We start from the raw sequence: 26,943 nt of genomic DNA, 5'->3' as shown, positions 1-26,943 counted from the left end.
GTCGCCAAAAGAAGAGTGCTGTTTCTGCTCGGTTTCGAACCGAGGACCTTTCGCGTGTGAGGCAAACGTGATAACCACTACACTACAGTAACCTACTGGAGTACACAGGAGCAGGTACTCTTTTTGATTGTGTGCCTGTTGACAATCGTTAAAGAGAAAGCACTTGTTGCTGTTCTTGTGTCGCCAAAAGAAGAGTGCTGTTTCTGCTCGGTTTCCAACCGAGGACCTTTCGCGTGTGAGGCGAACGTGATAACCACTACACTACAGAAACCTACTGTAGAACAGAAAAGCAGATACTCTTTTTGTTTGGGTGCCTGTTGACAATCGTTAAAGGGAAAGCACTTGCTGCTATTCTTGTGTCGCCAAAAGAAGAGTGCTGTTTCTGCTCGGTTTCGAACCGAGGACCTTTCGGGTGTGAGGCGAACGTGATAACCACTACACAACAGAAACCTACTGGAGTACACAGAAGCAGGTACTCTTTTTGTTTGGGTGCCTGTTGACAATCGTTAAAGGGAAAGCACTTGCTGCTATTCTTGTGTCGCCAAAAGAAGAGTGCTGTTTCTGCTCAGTTTCGAACCGAGGACCTTTCGCGTGTGAGGCGAACGTGATAACCACTACACTACAGAAACCTACTGGAGTAGACAGGAGCTGGTACTCTTTTGGATTGGGTGCCTGTTGACAATCGTTAAAAAGAAAGCACTTGCTGCTATTCTTGTGTCGCCAAAAGGAGAGTGCTGTTTCTGCTCGGTTTCGAACCAAGGACCTGTTACTTTGAAGCGAATGTGATGACCACTATACTACAGAAACCACTCAAATGCTGTCAGCAGGGAAGTTTGGCCTGTAATGACTACACAATGTGCACACTTTTTTCAATGAAACGGACAGAACATAGTCAGTGTGACAAGCTCCCTGCAGGTTTTAGCATACATGCCATTTGCCTAGCTCGGAGCAAGGACTTTGTAGCGAGAACCATGCAGTGAGCAGAAAGCCAATTCAAAATGTGTATAAAAGCAAATCTGCATGTTTCCACCCAGTTTTTAACAGGAGACCTTCAGCTTGTAAAGCAATCATGGTAACCACAAGAGCCTCTGGTCAGGGTGTGAGCACCAACTTGTGGTGCCATCGCAGAAAGGCTATAAGTCACACTCCAAAATGTTTTCACTCAATGGTCCAGGCTGGTGGAATCTTTTTCCTGTTTCCACTTGGAACTAAAAAAAATTGATTCTATGCAAGCTTGTGACACCACAAGTGCAAGTAAACACTGAGTTAAATTCAAAATTTGCCTCACACCGCTTTGCAGAAAGGATGATTTCAGTGAACTTCAGCACTCAACAGAAGCCAGATTTGACAATTGTCATAAAAGGAAGAGGTTGTTTCCACCCAGTTTCGAACTGGAGACCTTTCGCATGTAAGGTAAACAGGATAACCACTACACTACAGAAACCACTCAAGTGCTGCCAGCAGGGAAGTTAGCCTGTAATGACTACACATTGTGCACACTTTTTTTAATCCAACTGATAGAACATAGTCAGTGTGACAAGCTCCCTGCAGGTTTTAGCATACATGCCAGTTGCCTAGCTCGAAGCAAGGACTTGGTAGCGTGAACCATGCAGTGAGCACAAAAGCCAATTCAAAATGTGTATAAAAGCAAATCTGCATGTTTCCACATAGTTTCTAACAGGAGACCTTCAGCTTGTAAAGCAATCGTGGTAACCACAGGAGCCTCCGGTCAGGGTGTGAGCACCAACTTGTGGTGCCATCGCAGAGAGGCTATAAGTCACACTTCAAAATGTTTTCACTCAATGGTCCAGGCTTGTGGAATCTTCTTCCTGTTCCCACTTGGATTACGGAGACACTGGTATCCTACAAATGACAGCTAAAACCCATCTCTTCCGAGTACACCTGAAGCCTGGTGAATATCCCTCACTATAAAGAAAACAAAAGTCCTTCTCCAGCTCTAAATTCTCTGAGCACAAACAAGATACTTGGAATAAATAGCACTTCTCCTATGCATTGCCTCGTCTTGTTGAATCACTGAATACCTCCTCTATTGGAAGTCGCTTTGGAAAAAAGTGTCCACTAAATGTATATTTCTGCCCAGTTTTTAACAGGGGTTGTTTCGCGTCTTAAGCAGACATGATAACCACTACAGTACGGAAACCAATATGACAGTGCTGCTTTAAGTTTTTATAGTCTTTTTTATAGAACTGTTTTGTACCGTCTGCATCACAAAGAGCCAGCAAATGCACTGGCCACCTGCTCATGCACAACACAAAGCTAAAAAAAACAGATTCTATGCAAGCTTGTGACACCACAAGTGCAAGTAAACACTGAGTTAAATTCAAAATTTGCCTCACACCGCTTTGCAGAAAGGATGATTTCAGTAAACTTCAGCACTCAACAGAAGCCAGATTTGACAATTGTCATAAAAGGTAGAGATTGTTTCCACCCAGATTCGAACTAGAGACCTTTTGCGTGTAGGGCGAACGTGATAACCACTACACTACAGAAACCTACTGGATTACCAGAAGCAGATCATCTTTTTGTCTGGGTGCCTGTTGACAATTGTTAAAGAGAACGCACTTGCTGCTATTCTTGTGTCGCCAAAAGGAGAGTGCTGTTTCTGCTCGGTTTCGAACCGAAAACCTTTCGCGTGTGAGGCGAACGTGAACCACTACACTACCAGTGAGCAGAAAGCCAACTCAAAATATGTATAAAAGCAAATCTGCATGTTTCCACCCAGTTTCTAACAGGAGACTTTCAGCTTGTAAAGCAATCGTGGTAACCACAGGAGCCTCCGGTCAGGGTGTAAGCACCAACTTGTGATGCCATCGCAGAGAGGCTATAAGTCACACTCCAAAATGTTTTCACTCAATGGTCCAGGCTGGTGGAATCTTCTTCCTGTTCCCACTTGGATTACGGAGACACTGGTACCCTACAAACGACAGCTAAAACCCATCTCTTCCGAGTACACCTGAAGCCTGGTGAATATCCCTCACTATAAAGAAAATAAAAGTCCTACTCCAGCTCTAAATTCTCTGAGCACAAACAAGTTACTTGGAATAAGTAGCACTTCTCTTATGCATTGCCTCGTCTTGTTGAATCACTGAATACCTCCTCTATTGGAAGTCGCTTTGGACAAAAGTGTCCGCTAAATGTATGTTTCTGCCCAGTTTTTAACAGGGGACGTTTCGCGTCTTAAGCAGACATGATAACCACTACAGTACGGAAACCAATATGACAGTGCTGCTTTAAGTTTTTATAGTCTTTTTTATAGAACTGCCTTGTACCGTCTGCATCGCAAAGGGCCAGCAAATGCACTGGCCACCTGCTCATGCACAACACAAAGCTAAAAAAAACAGATTCTATGCAAGCTTGTGACACCACAAGTGCAAGTAAACACTGAGTTAAATTCAAAATTTGCCTCACACTGCTTTGCAGAAAGGATGATTTCAGTGAACTTCAGCACTCAACAGAAGCCAGATTTGACAATTGTCATAAAAGATAGAGGTTGTTTCCGCCCAGTTTCGAACTGGAGCCCTTTCGAAAGGGCTCTTTCTACAGAAACCTACTGAAGAACAGAAAAACCGATACTCTTTTTGTTTGGGTGCCTGTTGACAATCGTTAAAAAGAAAGCACTTGCTGCTATTCTTGTGTCGCCAAAAGGAGAGTGCTGTTTCTGCTCTGTTTCGAACCAAGAACCTGTTACTTTGAGGCGAATGTGATGACCACTATACTACAGAAACCACTCAAATGCTGTCAGCAGGGAAGTTTGGCCTGTAATGACTACACAATGTGCACACTTTTTTCAATCAAACGGACAGAACATAGTCAGTTTGACAAGCTCCCTGCAGGTTTTAGCATACATGCCATTTGCCTAGCTCGGAGCAAGGACTTTGTAGCGAGAACCATGCAGTGAGCAGAAAGCCAATTCAAAATGTGTATAAAAGCAAATCTGCATGTTTCCACCCAGTTTTTAACAGGAGACCTTCAGCTTGTAAAGCAATCGTGGTAACCACAGGAGCCTCCGGTCAGGGTGTGAGCACCAACTTGTGGTGCCATCGCAGAGAGGCTATAAGTCACACTCCAAAATGTTTTCACTCAATGGTCCAGGCTGGTGGAATCTTCTTCCTGTTCCCACTTGGATTACGGAGACACTGGTATCCTACAAACGACAGCTAAAACCCATCTCTTCCGAGTACACCTGAAGCCTGGTGAATATCCCTCACTATAAAGAAAACAATAGTCCTACTCCAGCTCTAAATTCTCTGAGCACAAACAAGTTACTTGGAATAAATAGCATTTCTATGCATTGCCTCGTCTTGTTGAATCACTGAATACCTCCTCTATTGGAAGTCGCTTTGGACAAAAGTGTCCACTAAATGTATGTTTCTGCCCAGTCTTTAACAGGGGACCTTTCGCGTCTTAAGCAGACATGATAACCACTACAGTACGGAAACCAATATGACAGTGCTGCTTTAAGTTTTTATAGTCTTGTTTATAGAACTGCCTTGTACCGTCTGCATCGCAAAGGGCCAGCAAATGCACTGGCCACCTGCTCATGCACAACACAAAGCTAAAAAAAAACAGATTCTATGCAAGCTTGTGACACCACAAGTGCAAGTAAACACTGAGTTAAATTCAAAATTTGCCTCACACCGCTTTGCAGAAAGGATGATTTCAGTGAACTTCAGCACTCAACAGAAGCCAGATTTGACAATTGTCATAAAAGGTAGAGGTTGTTTCCGCCCAGTTTCGAACTGGAGACCTTTCGCATGTAAGGCGAACGTGATAACCACAACACTACAGAAACCTGCTGGATAACAAGAAGCAGATACTCTTTTTGTCTGGGTGCCTGTTGACAATTGTTAAAGAGAACGCACTTGCTGCTATTCTTGTGTCGCCAAAAGGAGAGTGCTGTTTCTGCTCGATTTCGAACCAAAGACCTTTCGCGTGTGAGGCGAACGTGAACCACTACACTACCAGTGAGCAGAAAGCCAATTCAAAATGTGTATAAAAGGAAATCTGCAGGTTTCCACCCAGTTTCTAACAGGAGACCTTCAGCTTGTAAAGCAATCGTGGTAACCACGTGGTAACTCTTTTTGTTTGGGTGCCTGTTGACAATCGTTAAAGAGAAAGCACTTGCTGCTATTCTTGTGTCGCCAAAGGAAGAGTGCTGTTTCTGCTCAGTTTCGAACCAAGGACCTTTCGCGTGTGAGGCGAACGTGATAACCACTACACTACAGAAACCTACTGGAGTACAGGGAGCAGGTACTCTTTTTGATTGGGTGCCTGTTGACAATCGTTAAAAAGAAAGCACTTGCTGCTATTCTTGTGTCGCCAAAAGGAGGGTGGTGTTTCTGCTCTGTTTCAAGCCAAGGACCTGTTGCTTTGAGGCGAATGTGATGACCACTATACTACAGAAACCACTCAAGTGCTGTCAGCAGGGAAGTTTGGCCTGTAATGACTACACAATGTGCACACTTTTTTCAATCAAACGGACAGAACATAGTCAGTGTGACAAACTTCCTGCAGGTTTTAGCATACATGCCATTTGCCTAGCTCGGAGCAAGGACTTTGTAGCATGAACCATGCAGTGAGCAGAAAGCCAATTCAAAATTTGTATAAAAGCAAATCTGCATGTTTCCACCCAGTTTCTAACAGGAGACCTTCAGCTTGTAAAGCAATCGTGGTAACCACAGGAGCCTCCGGTCAGGGTGTGAGCACCAACTTGTGGTGCCATCGCAGAGAGGCTATAAGTCACACTCCAAAATGTTTTCACTCAAAGTTCTACGCTGGTGGAATCGTCTTCCTATTCCTATTCCTCACTTTTTTTTTCCATTCATTCTCTATGGTAGTGCTTAACACTACCAATGCAACATACTTTTGGCCACTTTTGGCGCTGTTTCATAATTTCTGTGATGGGGAGTTTAAAAAGCCAAGAGTTGATGATAGGAAAGGTATGTTTACTGAATTGTCGGGTAATCAAAAAAAAAAAAAGTTTTGTTTTGTACAACAAATAATTACTGTCTAAACCATCTTAACACAAACTTTGCATATGGTGTTTGCTGTTTTAACTAACATGATCAAACAGAAAATGTAAATATATAAGTATAAATATTGTACAATATGTAAATAGTAATGAATAATGAAAACAGATTATTAAACAATAATAAAATGTGAAATGGGATATTGATTAATATTAAATGTAGAAATATAAATGTAGGAAATTATATAATTATATAATTATAATAAATGTTTTGTTTTCAAGGAATTTTGCTAAAAAATATAACTTTTTTGACACATTTAGATTAAGTCATTTATTGATAGTTTCATTGATACATTCATTATTTAATTATTATGTATTACAATCATTATTTAAAAAATAGTTGCATTGTTTATTTAAAAACTTATAGACTACAGCTGTTATTTTATTAGTATGTTTGTTTGTAAAGGTTAATGTTTCAATGTTATTTTCTTATTGCATACTTAAAATGCTTATAATAGAATAAATACTAACTCTATATACTATATACTAATATATACTGTATGTTAACAGTGCAGTAGGATGTACTACATGTAATTAATAGCCTATATCACAAACAAATTTTTCTTGCTTAGAGTTTTTTTTTTGTCATGTCTATTGACCTTATTCTTCACATATGAGCGGGCGCAGTCATTTGAATCTCTTTGGCTTGAGACTTCCAGTCTCATATACTTTTGCTCATTTTAGATGTCAAAAACAGCTTGTTATGCTGCTTGATGTTGCAAACTGATATTTTCTTATTATATGTTATTATATGTCTATATTGTCATGAACACACTTGTTTGTAGAGCAAGTAGTTTGACTGTTTTTTGCCGTTTTTTATTCCTAGTCATTTTTCCCATAGGCAGCTGAATCGGAAGTTCTAAAAAAATCACAAAAATGACCACACTTCTGCATTGAAGAGTCAAGTCAATAGTCCAAATATGTAAAAATTCTTAAATCAAAATGCATTTTCTACAGAAAAGTCAAAATTTTTGTTTTGTTTTAAAATATTATTATGCCTTATTCCAATTACCCCTTAACTGTTGCCCCTTTGTGAAGTTCATTCATTTTCTTTTCGGCTTAGTCCCTTTATTAATCCAGGGTTGCCACAGCAGAATGCCACATTCAATTCTACAAACGGAATTTTATAGTAATTCATTACTTTTTGAATAAATTACTAACTCATATTAATTTGTATGATCTCCTTCATACATGTTGTATGATTTGCTCATCCCTCAATGAAGGATAAGTTTAGGGGTTTGATTTGGGGTTCACACCTTCTTTAAAAAATCCTTATCTGACAATACATAAAATAGGTTTCTTCATGAGATCATTCTGAGATACCCTAGCTAGCATGCACATAAAAAATGAAGTACACTTTAGGTTTAGTGTGCCATTTTCATCAGATATTTAGCCAATTATGTATGCATGTGTGTGTGTATGTGTTCATGTAAGGTCTTTTGAAGCAGTTGTCTTTTCCTTCAGACACAGAAAAGCTACCCAAAATGACAAACAAAGCACACATGGACACAATTAGGAAAGAATAAATGAACAAGGCAATTGCTGTGTCTCAAATGGCACACTATACACTATGCACTCATGCACTATGTACTTATGCACTTCTAAGCACTTATGCACTAGATCTGCTTTATGCATAATATTGGAAAGAAAATTCCTCCTATTAAAAGTAGCGTTGAGCAATATGTAGTTTAAGATTTATATTTTAATTTCAACCATAGACTGTAAAAGATATGGACATAGTATCCGTGACATCACCCATAGGTTTTTTTAGGCGTGGCTAACTGTAGCCATTTTGTTCGCGTAACATTGCAAAGAGCAGGGTATACCAAACAAGGCCAAAGAGGCGGAGCTACAGACCCCTGCTAGCATTTTGCTTAGACAGGCTTTTCCTTTGGAGAAACGCTTAATACTTCATTACTTGTGACTCGTTTGTTTTCTGACCACATGTGCTTGGTTGTGTACTATATCAATAAAGTGTTTAGACTTTTGAAAACACTGTTGTCGGGCTACACGGTGGCGCAGTGGGTAGCGATGTCGCCTCACAGCAAAAAGGTCACTGGTTTGAGTCCCAGCTAGGTCAGTTGTCATTTCTGTGTGGAGCTTGCATGTTCTCCCCGTGTTCACGTGGGTTCCTCTGGGTGCTCCGGTTTCCCCCACAAGTCCAAACACATGCTCTGTATGTAAAATGGGTAAGCTAAAATTGACCATAGTGTATGTGTATGAATGAGTGTGTATGGATGTTTCTCAGTGATGGGTTGCAGCTGGAAGGGCATCCACCGTGTAAAACATATGCTGAATAAATTGGCGGTTCAGTCCGCTATGGCATCCTCCAGATTAATAAAGGGATTAAATTGAAAAGAATATTAATGAAAGAATGAAAAAACACTGTTGTAATAGATTGAGCATCTAAGTATTGTTCTTATGTTGTTTTTCTAAAGGAGGAAAACGCAAATTACTTCCAAATACTTTGAATATAGTCTGTGTAAGTAAATCCATGGCTATTTATGAAATCCAGGCATAACATTGTATGACAACATTTCAGATGACTGTTTTATAACCTACAGCTTATCAATCTGTCAGATTCTGGAGTGCTTTACATGTCTAAAAAATTCTAAATGATAAAATATCTTGAATAGAGCAAATGCGTACGGTATATAAATAAGTATATAATTTCACTCACCTGGGAAATGGAGGCAACTTGAACGGTTTGTGAGCACAATTAAGTGCACACAGTATGCCGTATTATCTGATAATTGTAGGAAATAATTACAAAAGGCAATTGACTGTCTAAAGCCACATAAAATAAAACAAGAATATAATGTATATGGCGAGCTCAGCGGCTAATCAGTCGTAATCAGTTGAGGTGACATGACGTCCACCAAGAGCTGTCACTCAAGAGGCCACAACCCTTAAAAAACTAACTAAATAAAAACGAAACAGATGCGTTATAAAAAATTCACTCCTCTCAGAGTTTTCATGAAGTGTAATATTAGCTGTATGCACCAAAACCATCTTTTGTATCAGGCTGTAAACATGTTTATATCAGCTGTAAAATTGGCCAATTTAGCATTGCTGTCAGTGAACATCTGGAGTTTATGGAGCCAGCCCCCAAAGGTGAGTCGATGAATTGCAGTTTCAGTTACTTCCGTATTGGCTTCACGAGGGAGAGTGTGAGATTGCGCTTGATTTCAACATTTTAAGCTCTGTATACTTATATTAACACCGTAATTCAGTTTTGTTGCGGTAATTCATGGGAATTTATCCCATTAAAGCCGTTAAAGTGCACAATTTGTACCTGTGTCTGTGTTTTTTTTTTAACAGAACATGTCCAGTGCAAACCAAGGCAAAGTTTAATGTATGCACATTTAAAACAAACTCTTGTGCAAACCTTAGTTATAAAATAAAATGATTGCTTAAACAAACACTGATTTCAAAACCATATAAATGTAATAAATAAAAAAATATGAAGTGTTCAGACAATTTTTACTCATATTAAATACAATATGTAGTTAAACATGCATACTTTACACTTTTGGCAAACAAATTTATGTTTATGTAGAAAATATGTGTCTTTTATATTATATTTTTGTATTATATTATTAAAGTTGTATATTTGTATATAATCTTGCACTTGACTGATGTGTTTGGCTCTAAACGGCCATCTACTGTTATTTCTCTAAACAGTCACAGGTTAGATTTTCCTCCACAGAATAACTGCAAATTAATTGTGATTAATATATTTTTGCTAATTATTCTTTTATTTCAGACAGTTTTTCAGTCACTGTAGTTTTTATTTTATTTCACTTAACTAAAACGTTTTTAGCCAATAGTTTTAGTCTTAGTTTTAGCTTTTGTTGACTAAAATATCCTTGCATTGAAAAATGTTTGACTTTGTTTATTTTGTTAAAACACAACAGAAGATTCAGTTCAATTCATGTTTATTTCTATAGCGTTTTTACAATGTAGATTGTGTCAAAGCAGCTTAACATGGAAGGTCTAGTAAACTGAAACTGTGTCAGTCCAGTTCAGTTTAGTTCAGTTCAGTGTGATTTAAATTTTACTGCTGAAAGTCCAAACACTGAAGAGCAAATCCATCGATGCACAGCTCCAAAAGTCCCAACCAAGCCAGCCAGTGGGGACAATGGCCAGCAACAAAACTTTACCAATTGGGGAAAGTGAGGAAAAAATAGCAAGGAAAGACTCTACCATACAGTACTGCGGCCAGTGGTAATGTATGCCAGTGAAACGTGGGTATTGAAAGCTCAGGACGAACGACTTCTTAACGCATGGGAGAGGAAGATCCTAAGGAGGATCTTTGGACCGAAGCGTGACCAAGGTGAATGGCGGATAAGGAATAATGCATAAGTGGCAGACATGTATGCAAAGCTAAGCCTGGTCACAGAAATAAGGAGGAACCGTATAAGATGACTGGGCCAGTTAGAGAGACTCCCCGAACAAAGAGCTGTTAAAAGAGCATTCAAGCTAAAACTAGAAGGAAGGAGACGTCCTGGTAGGCCACGGAAGAGGTGGTTAGATGACGTAGAAGATGATCTACGTACCTTAAGGGTGCATGCTTGGAGAAGGCAGGCTTTGCATCGGGAAGGATGGAAAGGAGTGGTGGGAGAGGCCAAGGTCACCGACGAGTGATCATACTGATCAATGCGAAGACTCGTCTGTCACTGTGGTCTTTCAGGAATCAGTCTCATGCCCTCAGGTCCTCCATGACCGCCACAGCGTCAGCTCAGGATATGGCCTGGTCCAGGATTATGGATACCTTTGCATCATTTCTTCACTGGTCTTGGGTCACATCTATGGTGCTGCATAATCTCTAGAGGCCTCTTAATGAGTATCCCCAAGTGGATATAGAGAATGAAAAAAAAAATGAGCATAGCTACTGTTCATAGTGTATTTAAACGAGATGCAAAAATGAAGTGTTATAAATGAAAATAGCAGTTATATAAACAGACATAGAACATGTAAAGCATATAAGTCATATGAGGAAGGCTATTCCAGAGTTTAGGAGCCATAAATAAGAAAGCTCAACCTCCTTTAGTAGACATTGCTATATTGGGTACTACCAGATGCCTTGAGTTTTGAGATTTTAAAAAGTGGGTTGATTGTAGCGAGACAGAATGTTGATTAGAAAAACAGGAGCTAGATTATTTAAAGCTTTATAGGCAAGAAGCAATATTTTATAATCAATATGGAACTTAACAGTCAGCCAGTGTAAGGAGAATCAAATTGGGGTGATATGGTCATACTTTCTAGACCTGGTAAGATATTTTGAAGAAAACTGGAAACCTGTAACTATGGACTTCCATAGTGTTTTGAATCAATGCTTACAAGTTTTCAGCTTTCTTCAAAATATATTCTTTAGTGTTCAATAGAATAAAGCAACTCATAAAGGTTTGAAACCACTTGAGTGAGAGAAAATGAGTAAATTTTCATTTTCGGGTGAACTATCCTTTTAAACCAGAAGTGAAACATCGCCATCTAGGTCTTATCTTATAAATAACAATCAAAAAAAGAGTTGTTTAAAATCAGATGATATTTGTTTTGGGTTCCCCATTAGAAAGGAAATGGCAGTGTGGGATCCACTATTCTATTCATAAGCTTTCCTTTTTACTCCACATTTGGCCAAATAAGTCGATCAATTCTTCTTTGTGTGCATCCTCACTGTATGCATCTTATAAGTGTACTATTTGAATAGGCAAGAAAGTTTCATAATGGCCTGTTTTTCCAAAGTGCCCAAGTTTCTTTATCTTCTCTCTCATAATCTCTTAATCTCTCTCCCTCTGTTTCTCTCGTTCTCTAGTCATCTTTTATTGCAAATGGAGTACAGCCTTCCCATAGGAGATTTTAGCAAGACAGGATGATAGTAGACAGATATTGCCCATTCACATTTTCAAAACACTTTTCCTGTGTCAGTCATGGACTTAAGCTCCTGCTGTACAAACAACCATATTTCAGTTTTGATGATTATCAGCTAACAATGTATTCTCTAACCCATCTAACAGCTTCTTGTCAAACATGACCGCTGATGTCCTGTTATTTTTATTTTTCCTAATACTTTGAGATATAAACTGTAGCCATGCTGTGCTGTGCTCGACATGAGTGTTGGTTCATTGTGTCTGTTACGTTTATCAGTCATTGTTTTCAAGCTTGGTTACTGCTGTTTCCCAGCAACAACATAACTGTGCCATGCAACACTATGGTTGTGTGGGCATTTTCGTGTAGCCTATTCCTTACATTGCTTTACCCAGAATGACATGCTGCATGAGGAAATGTGTATTTATTAATTTTTTAAATAAAAATTGTTGTTAACGTCTGTACCCAATCTGTCAAATACAATCTGTAGTGGTGGGATGCAGGAACAGATACCTGGAGGATTATGCTGAAATCAGGAACTTGTTTTAGTGCTGTGAAAATGCAGATTTTTTTAGTTTTTACCTAGAAATTGCTGTTTAAAATGTGCAAATACACAAAGAATCTACAAGTAACACATTGAAATGGAAAATTTGAAGGAGAAAGACTTTTTGTTAATGATCTGTTTTCATTCATTCATTTTCTTTGTGGCTTAGTCCCTTTATTAATCAGCGCAGCAGAATGAACCACCAACTTATCCAGCATACATTTTACACTGCAGATGCCCTTCAAGCCACAACCCATCACTGGGAAACACCCACACACACACATAAACTATGGAAAATTTAGCTTACCCAATACCACATGTCTCTGACCTTGTGGGGGAAACCAGAGCACACAGAGGAACCCCACGTAAACGCAGGGAGAACATGCAAACTCCACACAGAAATGCCACCTGACCCAGCTGAGGCTCAAACCAGCAACCTTCTTGCTGTGAGGCATACATGCTCCCCACTGTCCTACCATGTCACCAATGACCTGTTTCATTAACTTCAAATATTTATTTATTTATTTATTTATTTATTTATTTATTTACAGAATACAAGTTGCTTTGTGTATATAAATCAACAATACAGGGATTCCTCTCAAGTCATGTACAAAAATCTGATGCTTATTTGTAAGGATAGTTCATCAAACCTGAAAAAAAATTGTGTCATTATTTAGTTTCCCTTCACTTGTTAACTCTTTTAAATGCAAAAGAAGCTAAAAACTTGTTAACATTAACTTGAACCGTATTTGTTTACCTGCTATCAGTGGTCAAAAGTCAGTGCTCTGAAAAAATGGTTCATTGCAAATTGTTGAAAACAATGTATATATACTGAATTTAAACAAAGTTGAACATTACTATTAGTGCTTTCACATCTGTTTTGTTCCGAAACAAGGATTTCTAAACACACTGAAACAGCTCAAACAAGTCACGTGCGAGTACACTCTCCTCATATTAGTAAGAGTTTCACAGCTTATTTTGCAGAGTCCTGCTTTGCTGTCATGCGTCCTCATTTTAATTTATGGCAATGAGCAGTAAGACATTATGGCAATGAGCAGTGAAAGCACCCTAAATTAAATTTGTTTAAATTCAGCCCATATACATTTACCTTAATAAATCTAGTAAATGCAATGATAGGGCGGGGGATTATCAAGACAGCCACCCCCCCTCACCCTCAAAAGCTCTTGAGTTCGCGATTGCCGCCACCAGCACCCCCTAACCAGCTCCCATCCCCCTACACCCCGCCCCCGTATTACGAGCACTTTCACATACCCTCAACAAAAACCACCCCCCAAACCCGCCCCACCGCCACTCCTCACCTGAGGTCCTGATCGATAATCCTTGCGGGGGGGCCCACGCGTTTTGCGCTACGCCACTGGTTACAGGTGTTCATCACACTTCAAAATGACTACTCTTTGCTTGGCAAAGTATGATTGTTGTGTTTTGCTTTTAGCTTCAATTAAAATTCTCATTTGTTCTTCTCTCTTTCCCCTTACAGTTACAGAAAAAGAGGTTCAGCAATGGTAAGACTATTTTTCTGTCTGTCTGTCTGTCTGTCTGTCTGTCTGTCTGTCTGTCTGTCTATCTATCTACCTACCTACCTACCTACCTACCTATCCTCTTCCTCTGTTGTCATTTTTGTAATTTTGGGTACATGCTTTATAATCTCCATCTGCTTTAGCCATGAAACACACCATCATTTTGCATTCCCTCCCATCATTTTGTAGTTGTGTTTCCCAGGAAAAAAGCTCAGTGTTTACCCTTGAAACACACACACACACACATACACACACACACACACACACACACACACACACACACACACACACACACACTTGACAGTAATGTAACAATCCGTCCTTCTGTTCGTGTGCCCAAATGTCAGCGAGCGGCAGTGTATAGCTTGGCACACCTCACTTAACGGCAGTCTGTCACAGAGTCCAAGTGCTGGCACCTTTGCTGGCATTCGCCAAGGTCAATCCAGCCCTGGCACCATGTTGTCCCTGGGTGTTTGCCAGGCTAAATTGTTGACTCATTTCTGCTGGTAGACATAAAGCCAGCATGGAGGGATGTGGATGTGAGGCTGCAGTGGGACGTGACCTCTGTGCCTTTTGAATTCCCTTAATGTAAGAGCTCGCTCTGCCTGTCAGAGTCCTCTAACATTGCCATTTCAGTAGCCATCATCCCTTTGAGGATCCTTCATGAGGATGAATGATGTCATTGAAGTGGCACATAGTGCAAGAAGATGCTTTTATTGGTACTATTTTAGCCACTTTACTTGATGTGATGCACAAATATCAGAAGTGTGTATTTAAATGCATAAAACTGCTTATAAGCATGCTACTGTACATTCTATCTGTTCATCTATATGTCTATACAGATACAGACTATTCTTACATACATTAAAACAAATGAATAATATATTTTTTAAGTTATAATTTATAATATATATGTATATTTTTTTATCAAATATATTTTCTAAGTTATAATTATTAGTTTAACATTACCAAATTTAATTTTCTTGTTTAAATTCAGCCCATATAAATTGTTTGCAACCACTTACCGTACCTTAAAAAAAATAGTAAATCCAATTAATACTTTTAAGTTTACTTAAGTAATTTAAATGAATACTTTTAAGATTCACTTTTGTACCTTTAAAGTACTATGAGGTACACATTTGTACTTTTTAGTGTCATGATTACCAGCGATCTAACCACCAGAGGTCGCTGGTAAGCACTCACATTCACATGGACTACATCGTATGAACTACAAATTCAGTCATGCCACACACACACACCTGCTCCAAGTCTCCACTGATTGGACTCCCACAGCTGATGCTGCTTCTAGACTGATTACACACACTATTTAAACAGCACACACAAACACTTCCTTTGCCGAGTCTTCTGTAACATGGAGAGTGACTTTGAATAAACCTGCACGTGGATCCTAAACCTCAGTTGTCTCTGTCACTCCCCGTGTTACATTTAGGTATTAATATGTAACTTAAAGGACCTGTTAGGAACAAAAATGTTCCTTTTGTAAAGGTACCGCCCCAGTGATTTTGTACCTTTATTTCTGAGAGTGTAAAATACACTGAAAAATGCTGGGTTCCCACACAATCAATCTGTTTTAAGACAACATGAAGGAGACAATTAAACGTATTACATTTTAGTGATATCAGTGGATTGAGCATATACCAATTGAGTTGTCCCATAAAAAACTTGATAATTGTGTTTCAGCTCATTGTGAAAAAGTGGTTTGAACAAAAAGCAAATGTGATTTTTTTGGAGTGTACTGAAGTAGTATTCTGAAATATTATTGCAATTCATAAAAGCTGCTTTCCACTGTATTCTGATCAAGAACTGCTCACTTAGGAAGACCCACTTGACTGATATGTAAATCAGGAGACTGAAATTATTGTGAAATAAAGTATTGGAACGAAAACAATAGAAAATGAGACATTTGACATACTATAGACGAGACATTGTCTTACATTTTAAATAACTGAAAACATTTCATTGACAATGGGGTGAAACCCTGTGGCTTGAATGATACAAGATATTGTGATCAGCACTCATGAAAGCATTCTTTTTATTTATTCATTCATTTTCATTTCGGTTTAGTCCCTTTATTATTCTGGGGTCGCCACAGCGGAATGAACCGCTAACTTATCCAGCACTTGTTTTACACTGCGGATGTCCTTTCAGCCACAACCCATCTCTGGGAAACATCCGTACACACTCATTCACACTCATACACTACGGACAATTTAGCCTGCCCAATTCACTTGTACCGCATGTCTTTGGACTGTGGGGGAAACCGGAGCACCTGGAGGTGCAACATGCAAACTCCACACAGAAACACCAACTGACCCAGCCAAGGCTCGAACTAGTGACCTTCTTGCTGTGAGGCGACAGCACTACCTAATGCGCCACCGCGTCGCCGCATTCTTTTTATTTTGTTGTATTTTACATTCGTTACTGAGAAAAAACCAAAGGCGCAAATGTTTCAGCTCAAAGCCTTCCTCAGTGTATGAAATTGTTAAATGACAGTTAATTTGTATTTTGAGACTGCACTGCACTCTTTTGATATGCCATCACATGGTCATCACATCACACGAGATTCTGGAAGCTGTTGTTTGTCAAATGCTAGCTACATGATTTTTTATAACTCTCTGGAACATAATTAAAATTAAATTATAAGCACTTCTCACTTTGTGTCATGTCCTTTAAAAGCCCAAATACAGAAACAGAAGAAGCTCCGTGCAAATAGCAGCGTTTGGGTAGCATTTGAACTTTTTCTGCTATAACATTTCAGCGCTTCTGGCCACGCCTCTTCACTGCACGATAGTGTATGCGTGTGGTGTATGCACATAAACTAAAGGATTTGCAATCTCAGTAGCCTGGATGTATTTTTTTGTCATCTCCAAACTTTGTTCACTGTAGGCTTTGCTAAGCTAACTCTGTAAAAGCCAATGTCTCTCTTTGTATTGAACTTTGAGCACATTACATTCAGAGATGTTGTTTATGTTCACACAGCTACATTACACATCAACTAAAGTTTAAAATATGTTATCATAGTTGACCACCCCTTTAAATGTGATGTAAACCATGAGAGTTAAATTACAGAAGCTGCCTAAAGTCAACTGATTGCAGTTGGAAGTTTTTTTGTGATAAGTGCTTGCTGTTTTCTTTTCTTTTATCATATGGTCAGTGTACAAACTGTGGCTGAGAGTAAAATTCATATATTCATTCAACTTTTTTGTGTGTTTGCGTTTGAAATCTTTCTCTTTTAAATCTCAGACCCAAAACATAATGCAACTGACATCACCATCTTCCCCCAATCTCCAAACTGAAGTGGAGAACTAGTGTATTTGCCTGACAGAATTGCATTCTCCTTTGTATATTTGTAGACTACAGTATTCATTGTTTTCTTATCCTAGACCTAGACATTCCGTCTCTGCTCATTCAGACAGAAATTAAATCTCCACATTGACCAGAAGTTCCACTCGGTATATGCATATAAATGACTGTTTTAATATGCTCCGATGTGTATTGATCAGCCACTTTGCATTGTGGTTAACCAGCACAGAGGCTGAACTAATGGCTGTGCATAGGTTAACATCCTAGGGGGCACCAATTAAACATCTGAGCATCTAATTTAGTCATTTGTCTTTCCCTGCAGAATCTAATGGACTTGTGTCTGCTGGTTATCTTAATGAAAGCCTGTATTTGGATATGCTGCAATCTGCTGAAGTGCCACTCAACGTATAGCAACGTGTTTGCATTTACTTGCTTTTATGCACATTTAATAAGGATATTTAATAGAAATAAATTAATTAATTAATTAAAAAACGCTGAAATAAAATACATTAAAATATATGCATACAATTAAAGGCACAGTTTGTAATTTTCACCGCTAGAGGGCATGTATTCAAAATAAACAAAAGTTTAGTTTGATGATGCCATGACTGAGGGTGGGATCATGGAAGTTGCCATCTTTATTACATCCTACAGGATTCCTGCAGAAGTCACGTTTATGGACAGATGTTAGTATGAGGCAGAGCTAGGCTGAAAGCTGTCAAATCCAAGTGAGACCACTGACTCAGTTGCTGATGAGAAACTATTGTGATGTATCACAAAACCAGCTGAGCTTTTATTATGCCAGAGTTGACTGCTTGTAATCACATCAGTGCGGTTTTATCATGCTAAATACATTTTAATGTTCTCTTATAATGCTGCTTTGTGCAGTCCAATGAAGTCTTTTATGTTTCCCTGTTTTCTATCAAACCAAACTGGAGATCGAGGGTGTATGTGGTCATAACTATGGCAATACAGGAGGACATGGTCTGTGTTTCTAAGTAAAATTACCTATTTCTCTAGATTTGAACATTCTTTAAAACATTTGGGAAGTGGAGAACAAACCTTGAGTGAAGCCAAGCTCAGTCTCTTTCAGGCTCAGAACCATCTGCACTGGGTACAGGCTGGTGTAATGTGAAGCTGGACGTTGACAAGGAAGTGCAGATCCAAATGCAGGGTTTATTATGCAGAGAATGGTCAGGCAAGCAACAGTCAACACAGGAGCAAACAGATGTATACAGGCAAATCCAGAGACGTGGTCATAAACAGGCGGATGGTCCAAGGCAGGCAGCAGACAACGTAAAACAAACAAAGCAAAGCTCAGTACATGGCAAGGGAAACGCGTCGTAATGTTCACAGTAACAGTATAAAAGACTCAGCAACTGGTGTGTCTGTCGGTGCTGCTTTTTAATTTTTTATTTTCTTGTTTATTTTACAGGGACAATACGCTTGACATCGTTATACAAAGATAACTGATGTTGCGTACATAGGGCATATAGCATAAAGCTAATTTTCAGCCCCTGTCCCTGGTTAGGCTTTACATTAAAAATACAAAAAAAAAAACAATCAAGAATAAAGTCCATGTAATCAGTTCTGAACAGCTTCAGCTGTGTGTGTTAGCAATCAGTGGGAAACCGGAACAGGTGTGAGTGTGTGTGGTGCATGATTGGATCTTATAGTCCATACACTGGCAGATTCGTAGTTCTATGCAATCTGTGAGTTTACCAGCGATCTGTAAGGATTAGATCGCTGGTGATTGTGACAGCTGGATCCAAGATAAGGTGAACCTCTAGAAAAGGAAAACGGACTAATATGAGTGTAGATGCCATTCAAATTCCAATGTCTTTTAGGGAGAGTTTTACAGATGTTTGAAATGTTGCCTTCATATGACATGTTGATATCAAATATCACCCCAAAATTTTAAACTGACAATGGACTCTTTTCACAAGACTGTTGTGACGCATTTAACAGCCACCATAATTTTAAATCCTTGAAAGTTTTTAATATTTAGATTTTTTTTTAAACATATGAACATTTATATGCATTTATGACTGTATTACATCATCTTTGAGTCACAATACAAAAAATGAATTGCCACTTATGCGAGGTGTTTTTAATGCAGCGTCTATGGGACTAAAAGTAAATTTAAAGTTATTCTCTCCTCTGGCTGTCGTCATCAGTTTCACAGATTTTTTTCCTTTTTCTAAAACTCTTGATAACAACATCCCAGAGATTTTCTTTAATTTCAGCAGATAGGATTGTAAAAAAATTATTTGTTGTTCTCTCCTATTCACTGCGCTCTTAAGTTTACCCAACCATGATGCCTTTCGCTACTGAGAAACCCAGAAAAGGGTCTATGAGGACTTTAATCAAGAGTTAGGCAGTATTCTAAGTTTTTGTGCATGAGATTTTTGGTCCAATAAACAAGAACTCTGAGAAAGCAAGTTTTTTTCTGAATTTAGTCATAAAGTTATTGGTCATCCATGACAGTTGTTAGTCACAAGTCTAAACAGTCTAACTAGTAGACTCCAAATGCAAGATAACGTAGCAGGGATAGTTATTGCAAGTTGTTTAAGGCTCAGATATGAAACTTATTTACTATGGAGATATAAAAAAAACAGCTAAAGTGAAATCTCTGCTTGCTTAAATGTTAGTATTTATAGAAATGTTGGGTTAGTTTCCCAGGAAGTGATGATTTTATTTGCAAATGTTTTATGTAATATTTAAATTTTGTGCATAAAGTACAATTGCAGCTTTGGAGGAAAACATCTAATAGCTGGTATGGCTGAAGTGCTATAGAATATTTTCAGTGGACTGAAACTGGATCCTCGAGTTAGCGTTTATCATACGTGTGTATCATTTTGCATGTGATGGTTTACACACAATGAAAATTTTGCAGTATCAGTCTGATTCAGTTTTGTGCAAATTATACACATTGTGTATACTCTTTTGCAAATGTGTAATTAGTTTAAATGAAACATCACAGTACAAACAAGTAAATAAGAATTTATAAATATGTGAGAAAAAATATTCAGGAATTTACCAAAGTGCTTGAGCAAAAGCTGTAAGCATACAACAATTCAATCAAGCTACAACAATGTTATGCAGCACTGATTAAATCACTGTGTTCAATAACTGCCAGTGAACACTGGTGCATTTAGATTCCCTCAGCGTTTCTCTTTCTATTAAGAGCCAGAGAGGTTCAAAAGTGATGACATTCAAATGCGACACCGCCAGAACAGCTGTGTGAGGAATGGCAACTAAGTTTACTTTAGAACAAATGCTCAGCTCTGTTGGAGAGTCCAGCATATGTTGAGGTTTGGATGCCAGTACAGCTAGATTAAGTTAAGTGGACTATTTACCCAAAAATGTTAATACAGCAATTATTTACTCACCCTCTTAGTGTTTCAATTGCAGACTTTATTCTGTTAAACATAAAAAAACTATTCTTAACCTATTATTCTAAAACTATTCTATTTTGAAGAATGTTTGTGCTGCTTTTTGTCAATGATGTACCAAATGTTGTTTACACATGGACTACATAAATTCATTAAGATGCATTTTGGTCAATCTGAGTAGACTATAAAGAATCTCATTCCCATTTGGTGGTTAAACCCAAGTGTCTTTTGTCCACGTTTGACCGCTATACTGATGGTTTATAGGCAGGTGTATTTATAGATTTTTTTATATACTTTTTAATACTTTTTAAAAACTTTCAATCTAATATTGAAATAAATAAGCTTGTTCAAATAAAGATATACATTTGAAGGAAAATAGTTTAGACATTTTGATCTTTTTCAAATATATAAGTTATGTGTATTGCCTACAGAACAAACCACTGACATCCAATATTATGCCTTGTTAAACTAAAAACCTAGTTAAGCCTTTAAATTGCACTTTAAGCTGAATGCTAGATCTTTTCATAATAACTAGAAATATATTATGTACTGTCACTATGGCAAACATCAAAAGTGATATTAGAAATGACTCATTAAAACTATTGTTTAAAATGTATTTCAAGAGTTCACACTTAGCTGATGATTCATCAATAGCTTGTTTGGCATGCTGTCCCGGGAGAGAGCCCCGAGCTCAAGGGATCCTCGAGCCCGGGGCTTCCTCCCGTTTGCAGAGCGAGAGGGGAGCCTGAGCTCGGTGGATCTCAGAACTCCCCGTCTGCAGTAGCTAAGGGAACCCGTGAGGAAAAGCAAGGGGGCTAGACGAATGTTTCATTGTTATGCATGATGTATATTTTTTGGATGGTGGGAGGAAACCTGAGAACCCGGGGAAAACCCACGCGGACACGGGGAGAACATACAAACTCCTCACAGAAACACCTACTGACCTGGCAGGACCAGGGTTGGCAGTGTTCTTGCTGTGGGGCTAACAGTGCTAACCACTGGGCCTCCGTGCCGCCCGATCTAAGGTGAAGGAGGAGAATGGGGAGGAAGGGGGGTTTCTTCCAGACGAAGATAAGGTGGACTGAAAACTGTGGTTATTTATAGTAGCTTATGGCTCATATGATTGGATGATACTGATTAGCTTAATACGAGACCAGCTGCGATAAATCATAAGCACGTGATCCTCCCGAAATTAGTTTATTAATAAACTTCACTTAAAAAAATCACCGGAGTGACTAATAATTTTGGCTTCCGTTACAGCTTCAAACCACCTTCAAACTAAAATTAGGACTATGATCAGCAATGTTTCAACAACACACCTGATTAAAAAAAAATTGGCTAAATATTAATGATGTCACATTTGATGTTGTCGCTTAAACCAGCTTTTGCCATCAGCAGTGGTCTTTTCCATGTAGATCAGTGGTTGCCAATGAAGGGGGGTCGCTTGGTTACTTCCAAAAATCTCATTTAAATCTTTTAGAATTGCCATATTTTATCCATAACCCACAGAAGAAGAAAAAAACATGGGGAATAGTAACATTATAAAAACAACATGCAAATAAAAGCAATGATTTTTGATTTTTGAGCCTTTTTGTGACTTCTGGGGTGATTACGTTAAGACAAAGCAATAGCGTCCGATGGAGATTGATTGTGTGGCACAATGTTAAACTTTCTGAAACCTTTAGCGATCTCACGTACATTAAGTAAAGTTTAATTTGAAACTGATTTCGAGAGGAATCATGATTGATGATTGATTGCTCATGATTGACCCACATTAGCTAATCAAGATCCTCCAATCAAAGGATCCCAAGTCACTATATATATCCTCATTTCCTCTCTACAGCTATCTTCATCTGAAAGAAACCCTCCTTCTACCCTTCTTCCACCTTTATCCAGAATGGGCGGCACGGTGGCCCAGTGACTAGCACTGTTGCCTCACAGCAAGATTACCAATGGCGTTGGGTCTTCACTGGGCCATCTGGTATTTCTGTGCGGAGTTTGCATGTTCTCCCCGTGTCCGCGTGGGTTTTCCCTGGGTTCCCCGGTTTCCTCCCACCATCCAAATGTGCTCTATATTATAGATAAAATAAGCCTAAATCTTTTTTTTAATGTCTTACTCTCAGAAAGTTCACCTTAGCCTCAGCAGCGGGGGAGTTTCAGAACGACCTGAGCTCAATCTCCCCTCGCCCTGTGAAAGGAGGGAGCCCTGGGCTCGAGGATCCCTTGAGCTCAGGGCTCTTTCCCGGGACAGCACGCCAAACAAGCTATGTATAAATCGTGAGCTAAGTGTGAACTCTTGAAAAATAAATACAGGCCACAGCTGAACATGGAGGATGATCTCCAAATGATATTCTCCAAAATTAAACGAAAAATAGACTTGGTCCTATTGTGTGCGGCGTTTTGTGCAAAGTTTATATATTTATAACCACCTCAGAGGAGGGGTCACAAGTCACTGGCATTGTTATTTTGTGGATCACAGGCTGAAAAGTTTGGGAACCCCTAGTATAGATTACAATTACTGATCTTCTCATCAGCATTCCAGACTGATATGTTAGGCTTATATTCATATTATTCAAATATGAGACTTGTATTGACTATGTGTAATTAGAGAGGGAGCTTTTAAAGTGCATTTTAGAGACTGAAATGTTGAAAGTTCATCACCACATCTCAGTGAAAGCTGATGTTTAGCTAAAGCTTTCAAGGAGCAAATTTGTTTTCATTTGAAATCTGTGTTCATTTAAACGAGACGCATCGAATATAAAGTGTAAGTGCTCTGCGTTCTTTGCTTTTTAAAAAACAGCAGGCGTCGCTTTGACAACAGCGGCTCCCTAAAATTAAGCCCCAATCAAGTCGGATTAGCCGAAAACGAAATGCTGTTACCCCTCTCATTTGCCCTGTGCTCGCACCATGCATGCTTAATACTGTGGAGAGTTTGAAGTGCGTGTCTGTATTTATGTGTGTGTGTGCTTAGAGGTAGAAGGTTGTTCAAGGCTCACTGACAGGGCACACCAGTCTCCTCCCAAGCCGCCACCACCACCACCTACAGCCTGCCTTGCCACTGAATGGATCAAGCATGAATCATACTCACAGAGAACATTTTCTCCTTTCGATTTTCTTGAAGCTGTAAAAATAGCCCAAATTGATTTGTGAATCATCCGAGTGTGCCTGACTGAGTGTTTTTTTTTCCTGTAATGGGGCAATTGCTGAGAAATTACACAGTTGGCATTGCTCTGCATGTGACCAGAGGATGGCGTCATGAAGCAACATGAGGTTATGCAGACCCCTGACCAACCAAGAGATACACGTGTGTACATGTGGTGGAAAATATCTTAGAGTGGTTTCGTGCTTTGTACAAAATCTCTCTCTGGTGCACATAACTGTTAATATAAGAGATAATATGCATCCAACGTGCTCATCCAAATATGCAAGTTCAGTATTTATTTCATTATTTACTTGAACCTAGTGTTGTTCTAATTTTACATCTCTTTTTGCTTTTTTGTTCCTCCCATGCTTGTCCATTACACTTGTAAAAAACTCTTAAACTACTTACACTTTTAAAAATAAAGGTTCCGAAAGGGGTGAAATGGAAGAACCATATTGGATTCCACAAAAAAAAAAGTGTAAATAATATATATTTTTTCTATGAAGATCTTTTTAATGATCTAAAGCAGACATGCCCAAAGTAGGGCTCACCAACCTTTGATATGGCCCATCTGAAAAAAGAGTAAGAAGGAAGGAGAGGATTGGGGTTAATGCCTTTAAAAGAGATAGTCGTTTATAATTTGACGTAAGCTTTTTTTGTTTGTTTGTTTGTTTGTTTTATTGCTGAGCTACAAAAAACAAACAAACAAACTAAAATCAAATGTTTTAATTAAATATTGTAAATGAATCAGATTTTTTTAAAACTTAAATAAATAATGTCTCTCAACAGATAGAGGACTATGCAGAAGACATTGGTGAGCAAATCAAGGCAAATCTAGTGTAACTCCATTCTGTCATAAAGGAGATAGCTTTTGTTTTTACTGTAATAAGTTAATTTTAAAATGTAAAATAATATGCTGTATTAGTAAAAATATTAGCTGTGTTTTGTCTAAACTTGTTTCATAGAATGTATAGTTTTATCCCTACTGGAAAAAAAGGCATAAACTGTCTAAGTACATTGCAAATATTGTAAAGCATGTTGCTGTATTGTACATATTGTGTATTGTAAAACACAAATATTGTAAAACACTGACGCCAAAATTGGTAACAGTCCAAATCAAATTGCGGTATCGAAACAGACTCAAATGAAATGCTAAATACTTTGAAATGCTTAATAATTAGCATTTTGGGTTTCCTGTAGCATATGCATACATGTAAATGCAAAACCAAAAATGTCATGTGACTCTAAATTAAGACGGTTAGTTGTTTTTGATGCTGACCTTAGCAGTCTGATGGCTTGTTTTAGATTGGGTATTGGACACTTAACAGTTGGTCTGACGTGTAAACCAGCTGTAGATCTACTTGTTGACCTGCAGAATTGACTAGTTTCGTTTCATCTGTTGTTTAAGGGTATTCATTTGTTGTCTAATGTACCGATTTAGCACTGGAGAAGCACAGAGGGTCTTATGTCACACTGACGCCAAAATTGGTATTTGTCCAAACCAAATTGGGGTATGCAAACAGACCCATATGACCTTGCTCTTAACCTGCCGCCCATGTTAGTAGTGTCTTCTTTCCTCCCTCTTATCATCAGGAAGTGGGAGAGACAACTAAGTAAAAGAGAGGCTTATGACTTAAATCTCTCTGAATCTCCATGGAGAGTTTAAGCATGTAAGTCAAAACTGAGTGTGTTGGGCTGAGATAGGGATAGACCCCCTTACAGTCACATCACATATAACAGCATGGATTCACAGAGTGCGATAAGCTGAGCTGCGCTAAAAGTCTGCTTAGGTGAACTTGCATTAGTATATACCTAGGCATAGTTGACTAATAAGAGTTCAGTAAATGGAAATTACATACTATGAGCCTGTTTCTTCCTTGTGTAAATCTTGTTTGAGCAAAAGACCACCGAAAAAACGGCAAATCAGGACATAACACCAACAGTGACATTTAAGTTGGGATTATAACTATGTACTGTAGGCTACGCCAATATCACTTTAAGGAGATTTCATGGTCTTTGGCTATGCTCCCACTATAGAATTGTGGATAAGAAGTCTCATTCCAAGCTTATTGGAAAAACATTCCTTAACCTACATGTTTATAACTCTTTTCTAACATAAAGAGTATGTTTTGTTGCCTGTTTCAAATGGCAAATTCACTAAAGAGCGCCATCTATATTTTCGCAAATCTGAAATACATTTCTTAGGAAGCGTTTTGTTCAGACACATGTCCTTCTGGTACAGAATTTTTCCATGACAGAACGGGGCTTGTCATTGGTTGTTTGCAATCACATGGTTCCGGTGATGCGCAAAATTCATATGGAGGGCAGGAAGTAAAACCTAATGTTTGAAAAGAGGAAAGTCCGTTTTTTTGCGCTTTTATACCATATTTCAAAGGAGATATAATTAGAAAATAAACACATATGTTGGACATGATCATGAAGAGCACCGAGTTTTCTACTGAACTAAAATGTATTTGCCTTAATATATAGTCTAAATATATAGTCTTCGAGGTGGTGGATGCTGCATTAGCTATTATGTTACATTAAAATACTATCCTATAGTGTTTGAAAGCATACTATGATAATTTCTTGAATAACACTGTTGTAGTAATAATATTGTTGCTGTGGTACAACACAACTATAGTAATAAACAAATTGTTCAATAGATTCAGTTATCTACACTATAATTATACACCGTCATGATAGTTTATACTAACGTTACAGTATTTATTACAGTTTATCAGTTTACTATGCTACAGTATTCTGTAGCATTCATTAACAAAGAGTTGTACTCATTATACATTTTACTATGTGGTTCAAAAGCTTGTTTATTTATTTTTGTAAGGGGAAAAAGTGTACCACATAATAACCGTCTAGTTTTGTCGCAATTTTGCATTTCTTTTTTGTTATCTTGATAAACTTACCATCAACAAACATTTACCGCTGTTGTGCATCCCAATGTTAACGTTACTGTTGTTAACGTTACATGGCAGGGTACGTTATTTATATTGTCCTGGATTTTATAAGTGTGGTAGTGTTTGTATCTGATTTTTATCTAACAAATTAACATCTTTATACACATA

At 38.4% G+C, this 26,943-nt stretch overlaps 1 protein-coding gene and 7 non-coding genes across 8 annotated transcripts in view; 1 reads left to right on the top strand and 7 right to left on the bottom strand.

The window, feature by feature from the left end:
• The window catches only part of ncs1b (neuronal calcium sensor 1b), a 117,098-nt gene that overhangs the window by 39,384 nt on the left and 50,771 nt on the right, over positions 1 to 26,943 (top strand). The window contains exon 2 of the mRNA XM_056463401.1: positions 13,960 to 13,984. Within this exon, the coding sequence (XP_056319376.1) occupies positions 13,960 to 13,984 (25 nt within the window). The remainder of the gene's footprint in view (positions 1 to 13,959; positions 13,985 to 26,943) is intronic.
• trnav-cac (transfer RNA valine (anticodon CAC)) lies at positions 20 to 92 on the bottom strand. Its single transcript has one exon. It is a non-coding gene; the product is annotated as a tRNA-Val (tRNA).
• trnav-cac (transfer RNA valine (anticodon CAC)) lies at positions 199 to 271 on the bottom strand. The gene has a single exon. It is a non-coding gene; the product is annotated as a tRNA-Val (tRNA).
• On the bottom strand, positions 378 to 450 carry trnav-cac (transfer RNA valine (anticodon CAC)). The gene has a single exon. It is a non-coding gene; the product is annotated as a tRNA-Val (tRNA).
• trnav-cac (transfer RNA valine (anticodon CAC)) lies at positions 557 to 629 on the bottom strand. Its single transcript has one exon. It is a non-coding gene; the product is annotated as a tRNA-Val (tRNA).
• trnav-uac (transfer RNA valine (anticodon UAC)) lies at positions 2,441 to 2,513 on the bottom strand. Its single transcript has one exon. It is a non-coding gene; the product is annotated as a tRNA-Val (tRNA).
• Positions 4,741 to 4,813, bottom strand: trnav-uac (transfer RNA valine (anticodon UAC)). Its single transcript has one exon. It is a non-coding gene; the product is annotated as a tRNA-Val (tRNA).
• trnav-cac (transfer RNA valine (anticodon CAC)) lies at positions 5,178 to 5,250 on the bottom strand. The gene has a single exon. It is a non-coding gene; the product is annotated as a tRNA-Val (tRNA).

This window comes from Danio aesculapii, chromosome 8 (assembly GCF_903798145.1).
Source record: "Danio aesculapii chromosome 8, fDanAes4.1, whole genome shotgun sequence".
Taxonomy (NCBI): Eukaryota; Metazoa; Chordata; class Actinopteri; order Cypriniformes; family Danionidae; genus Danio; species Danio aesculapii.
The sequence above is the reverse complement of the archived record's forward strand: the minus strand, read 5'-3'. Positions and strand labels throughout refer to the sequence as shown.